Source organism: Hydra vulgaris, chromosome 01, assembly GCF_038396675.1.
Source record: "Hydra vulgaris chromosome 01, alternate assembly HydraT2T_AEP".
In the NCBI taxonomy this organism is placed as follows: Eukaryota; Metazoa; Cnidaria; class Hydrozoa; order Anthoathecata; family Hydridae; genus Hydra; species Hydra vulgaris.
The window spans coordinates 53,595,001-53,601,653 of record NC_088920.1 but is presented as its reverse complement, the minus strand read 5'-3'; the positions used below and the strand labels follow the sequence as shown (position 1 = coordinate 53,601,653).

Genomic DNA, 6,653 nt, shown 5'->3' with positions numbered 1-6,653 from the left:
CAGGATCTAAAATCTATTTTAAAATGTCACTTCTTTATGTTTTATTTCCAGTTAGTTTCATTTTATTTCTTAAATATCAGTTATAATTTGTTTAAAAATATTTCTAAAATTCATAGCATAATATAAATATATTACCAAATAATGCATATTTTAATAATACCCTAATAATGAACATTTACTACATAAAAGTATTATCAAATAAGTTATTAAGTCATAAACATATTATAACTGACATTTGAGAATCTTTTGTATATTTTACTGTAAATAAAACTGTAAATAAAATGTATGTTAGCACATCTTAAAAATTCTTTAAATTAGTTATTTATCTTAGAAAACTTTGAAAGAATGTTTTTAATAGTATTAACAATACAATAAAATAAAACTTATATGATGTTTTCAATTTGTTACAAATAAAAAGACATTGCACTTAATTTGATTTAAAAAACATAGATTCTTAATTTAATATTGCCAATGCAGCTTCATTTCTACGCTGTTGACCAAGTAAACGAAGTTGCTGTTCGTTTTCTTCTTTAATTACAGGAACAATTTCTTCGTCATTTTCTTTGACATCTTCACCGTCAAAATCTGGATCGTTTAAATTTTTTGCAATATTGTGCAGTATAAAGCATGCAGTGAAACATGTAGCAATCATCTCTGGCTTAATTCTGACCTATAAAATTATTACACCACAGTTACATTACATTAAAGTGGTGGTACAAAAATTACTCTTAATTTATTTATCAGAAAAAAAAAAATTAACATATATTAATCGATATATATACCATCATATATACAGCGGTGGCCAAAAATTAAAGACCACTCATTTTTTAGTTGGTTTCTTAATCTTTAAATTAAAATTAAGAAGATTCTAATTGACATATTAAATTTTTTTTTTTAATATCTTGTTAATTAAAACATACGGATTAAAGTGGTATAATTTTTTTAATCTAATTCTAATTAAATAGCGTTTAACTTATTAAAAAACTGATGAGTACTTATAAATCTTCTTTAAATAAATTGGACAAAATTTAACGACCACTTTCAAATCTTTAATTTGCTCTTATTAAAAATAATAATCGATTATTTTTTTTTAACTGTCTTATTTGCTTATTACGTTGGCTATAAAATAAAATATCGAAACCTGAGTTTCGATATCAAATAAAACAGACAAGCATCATCTACAGACTTGTCTACGAAATGGACACTATCAAATGGTCTGAAAGCAAGCCCTAGAACTGTGCGAAGGGTCCTCCACAATTTAAATTATTTATGGCGTGCTGCTGCAAAAAAACCACGCTTAAATAAAAAACAAAAATTTGCCAGGAAAGAATGGTGCAAACTACATAAAAATTGGTCAACAGATCAGTGGAGCCGTGTGGTCTTTAGTGATGAAATGAACGTTGAGGTAAACAACAGAAAAGGTTGCGTAATATTGCGTAGACTTCCGCGAACGGTTCGATGAATCATGCATTTTGAAACGAACAAAACAAGGCAGTGGTTCAATAGGCATTTGGGCCTGTATGAGTGCCTGTGGAGTTGGCGTTTTTCATTTATTCGATGGTAGACTCAACAAAGAAAGGTACATCGAAATTTTGGAAAACTCGCTTATTCTTAGCATTGATTTATGGCAGTTGCAAGATGGATTTATTTTCCAGCAAGATAATGCGCCGTGTCATAAAGCGCATTTTGTTAGCGATTGGTTCAATTCTAATAAAATTCAAGTGCTTCCATAGCCTGCCAATAGTCCAGACTTGAATCCAATAGAGAATTTATGGTCGTGGCTTGATCACAAGCTTGGTAAAGAACAACTTTACAATTTGAAAGATTTGAAATCTTCTACCTCTCATCATTTAAAAAATGTGCTTGATAAAGTAATCAAAACTTTAATGAATTCAATGCCAGAACGAGTACAAGAGTGCTTGAAAACAAATGGAGGAACAACACGTTTCTAAATTATTTTTTTATTGCTTTTTGAAATATTTGTGAAACTGGTCTTAAAATTTTGTCCAATTTTTTTTCCCATTTATATTTTTTACTAGTCAATTTTTTAATTTTTTAACATTATTTTGTAAAAAAATTATAAATACTTTAATAATAAATATAAAATACAATAAAAAATCTTTCTAAAAATGTTTTTCTTTTTTTGATACCTTTTTCCAAAATAAAATTATACTAAGGTTAAAAATAAATTTTGAAAAAAAAATGAGTGGTCTTTAATTTTTGGCCACCGCTGTATATGTATATATATATACATATATATATATATATATATATATATATATATATATATATATATATATATATATATATATATACATATATATATATATATATATATATATATATATATATATATATATATATATATATATATATATATATATATATATATATATATAATATATATATATATATATACATATATATATATATATATATATATATATATATATATATATATATATATATATATAATATATATATATATATATATATATATATATATATATATATATATATATATATATATATATATATATATATATATATATATATATATATATATATATATATACAAATATATTCAATCATTCGGAATAAAGTTACTTACGCCGTATCTGAGAATTGGAAAGCGTATTTTTAATTGACCAAAGGCATATTCTACAATTACACTGCTTTTAGCGTGTTTGTTGTTAAAATTCTTTTCAAGTTCTGTTAGAGCATTTTCAAATGGCGTCATCAAAAATGGTGTTATACCATACCCTGCATCTCCTAGAAGATATACTCTATTTTCCAAACCTTTTAATAGTGGATATATATAAGAGTTTTTAAATAATCTTGAGTCATGAACAGATCCGGGCCAACTAACATCAACACTGGTGAATATAGCCTTTTCATTTACAGTTGCCTATATATAAAAAAAATCATTGAAAAAAGTACCATTAACAAATATAAGTAAACATCTTTCTAGATATTTACTTATATTTTGTACAGGTAAAGCCTCTTTTGTTTGTCCATGCCAGTTTTGCTCTTAAAATTTGTTCTTCCATATGTGGGAAAACTATCCACTAAGAAGCCTTAGTCAAAATTTTTTGAAGCGTCACAGAGACAGTTTTTGAAACAGTACCGCGATGAATCCCAGTCTCGTTTGAAATTCCAGTTTGGAAGCCAGGGTTTGCTAGATGACAGTGCTCAATATTATGAAATAATAGAGCAATTTATACTTTATGAAATTAAATGAATAAAAACAACTAAATAGCGGAACTTAAAGTTTCATGCCCGAAGGCAATCATCAGCCGTGAATACCGTGAATGGTATTCACGGCTGACTATATTTTACTATTTTTTGACTATTCATGTATATATATATATATATATATATATATATATATATATATATATATATATATATATATATATATATATATATATATATATATATATATATATATATATATATATATATATATATATATATATATATATGTATATATATACATAAAAACTGCAGCCTAATGTTGACGGATGGAGTGCGCGTTTATAGTTAAAGTGTAGTTAAAGAGTACTTGCAAATTTATCACGTTTGATAAATTGTATATAATAGATTCGCATAATGTGATAGGTTATACAATCAAGGTATTAGATATAGTGAACAGTAATTAACAAACATAATAATAAAACATATTAGTTGCATTAAAAATACATATTAAAACCTGTCTTTAAATGGCCCAAATATTTTCAGAACAAAAAACTAAATCCTATATACTTGAAAGGCACCACCAACAGCTTCAAACGAATATCATAAATTATATCGATTTACGGATGATAACGTTACGTGGCTAGCAAGACACTTTTTGGATAAAAGTGATGAAACTCGGAGAGAATCAACCAAGCAAAGAATGGAAGTTACACTACGTTATCTAGCAAACCCTGGCTTCCAAACTGGAATTTCAAACGAGACTGGGATTCATCGCGGTACTGTTTCAAAAACTGTCTCTGTGACGCTTCAAAAAATTTTGACTAAGGCTTCTTAGTGGATAGTTTTCCCACATATGGAAGAACAAATTTTAAGAGCAAAACTGGCATGGACAAACAAAAGAGGCTTTACCTGTACAAAATATAAGTAAATATCTAGAAAGATATTTACTTATACTTGTTAATGGTACTTTTTTCAATGATTTTTATACAAAAACTCTTGTTTTATATATATATATATATATATATATATATATATATATATATATATATATATATATATATATATATATATATATATATATATATATGAATAGTCAAAAAGTAGTAAAACGCAACTAATATAAGTGCTCGTAAAATTAGAAGCAACTGCTCGTCGTTTTTTTAGTAGTAGCTTTAGTATTCACGCGCTTTTCTTATATGCAAGCAATCACTAAACATTTAAGCAATAGCTCATGAGTAAAAGATTTTCATGTAATCAATCTATTATGCAAATAAACTCAACAGTGTATTGATAAAATTATTAAACAGCTACATACAGTTCATTAATATAAAAAAGTCAGCATACTATAATATGCAACCATATTACTTAACAGGAGGTAAACAGTATATATAAATTTTTAGTTAAGGAGATATTTCAAAGAAGAGGTAATGTTTTGAATATTTCTATGTTAAAGATTTAATAAAAACATTTTTTTTTTTAACAAATATATTTTTACATATATTTGTATCTTCAATTATATTAAGTGATTATCCTTTAAATTATAAAAAATGATTATTTACGTTTTATTTATTTTAAAAGTTGTTTTAAATAAATATAATTCAAACCTGTTTTTTTATTTTACCAGTATAAGTGACACTTTAGAATATTTTAATCAAATAATTTATGCAATAATACCATTTACGTATAATATAATTCTAGAAGGAACCCCTAAGTTTTGTGTACTCAGAGCACTCAGTTCATGCAGCATTTGTAAAAAATGGTGTTTTACTACAAAAAATTGAGAATATAAAATTGTAGGAAGACATGATTGCTGTTTACCATGCTGTTATGTTATTAACCTTCTAGCATACAGTATTGGGTAACTAAGAACTAAAAGGTATATTAATTATACATAAAACTAAAATTGTAAATTTCACTAATGCCATTTAATAATAAATTCAATTATTCAAAAAGATAATTATTTTTTTCTCTAATATTTGAAAAATTCATTTATTTTCTTCTATTTTTTACAAATTTAGTAGTCTTATTTAATTCTTTTCTTTGGTAATTAGATGAGTCATTTAAAATGTGTAACAGTTTCACCGCTAGGAATTAAAGTTGCCGCCATCTTGGGAGGCCAATTATGGCTTTTTTTTCAACTTTTGTCGGAAAAAAATGTAGAATCCGCTGTCACGTTAAATAAGTAGATCGTTAAATTAGACAAAATGATATTCTGCGCATGCGTTAGTTTACGGATACTTATTTAACGTATTAAGTCACGTTAAATAAGTAGATCGTTAAATAAGTAGACAAACTGAACAATCGAGGCATTTTGCTAACCCAGACGAACAAATTTAAAAAAAAACATACGTTAACCGAACTAAAAGCATTTCCTTTGCCATGCGAATTGTTATTACTTAAGGGCATTTTTATAGTGATAATTTACTACTTTTAATAATATTTAACTCACGACGTATATTCTAATCGCAATTTATATCTTTATAGTATAGTATGACAAGAAACATATTTTTAAGAAAAAGCTTTTTGATAGGCCATTCACCCGTATTAAAGATATTAAATAAAATAGTCATCTCACAAGGAAGTTTATTGTATTCCTAAATAATTTAACTGTGCATATTAGCAAAATATTTTACGTTAAATTATTTATCCTTAACCCTTAAAATTAATGATTGTAAAATTTGTAATTGTTACTTGATTCTACGCAAATAAATAGTAAGGACAGCATTCTGATGTTATCCCAGAAAAAAGAAAAGAGAATTTATTAATTCGTGTCTAGCCTTTTTTTGTGTGTTAATTTACCTCTTCAAAGCCGAAAAAGACACTACAGTCAAGGAGGCTGCTTTAGTTGTTGTTACAACCCTCTCTCAACTCTATAACTTCGAAACACAAACCATGACGATCAAGATCGCTACGCGGAGAAACAAGTTGAGCGCGGTACTGCCAAGGACGTGGTGGCGATCGAACTCAGAACACTTTTTGATTATGAGGCGAGCGCTCTACCACTACACCACTATTGTACTACCGTTGAATAACAACCTAGACGGGTATTATTCGACGATTTTAGCGATCTTAATGTATGCATAGCGCAATAATAATAAAATGTGACTTAGTTTACTATTTCTTACTATGAGAATGTTTAAATACAAACGATATTAAAGAAACGACACACTTCATGCTACACTAAAACTTTATTTGGAAAATAAAATCAATATAATAATATCCTTACACATCAATGAGAAAAATAATATCCTTACACAATATAAATAGCAAAATAAAACAACATGGTTTTTAAGTCCTTTTGAAAAAATTTAACTTGGTTGAAACTTGGGCATTTTCGGAAAAAATTCGATTTTTCCACATGGAATTACAAGCCTACATAGAATAGAAATATAGTATAATATAAATAGTATCATAAAATCACAACGAATAAATAAAACAATTATAAAAATGCTTTT

General features: G+C 26.3%; 1 protein-coding gene and 1 long non-coding RNA gene across 2 annotated transcripts in view; both read right to left on the bottom strand.

Annotated features, from left to right (window-relative positions):
* Positions 1–454: 454 nt before the first annotated feature.
* LOC136074544 (uncharacterized) lies at positions 455–5,604 on the bottom strand. The gene is made up of 3 exons (XM_065786877.1): positions 5,548–5,604; positions 2,612–2,908; positions 455–670 (listed from the first exon to the last, which is right to left on the bottom strand). Exons 1-3 carry the CDS (start codon positions 5,602–5,604, stop codon positions 455–457), a joined length of 570 nt encoding a protein of 189 aa, XP_065642949.1.
* A 763-nt stretch (positions 5,605–6,367) lies between these two features.
* Positions 6,368–6,653, bottom strand: part of LOC136075438 (uncharacterized) — a 2,803-nt gene continuing 2,517 nt past the window's right edge. The window contains exon 2 of the long non-coding RNA XR_010635948.1: positions 6,368–6,570. This is a non-coding gene — a long non-coding RNA (uncharacterized LOC136075438). The remainder of the gene's footprint in view (positions 6,571–6,653) is intronic.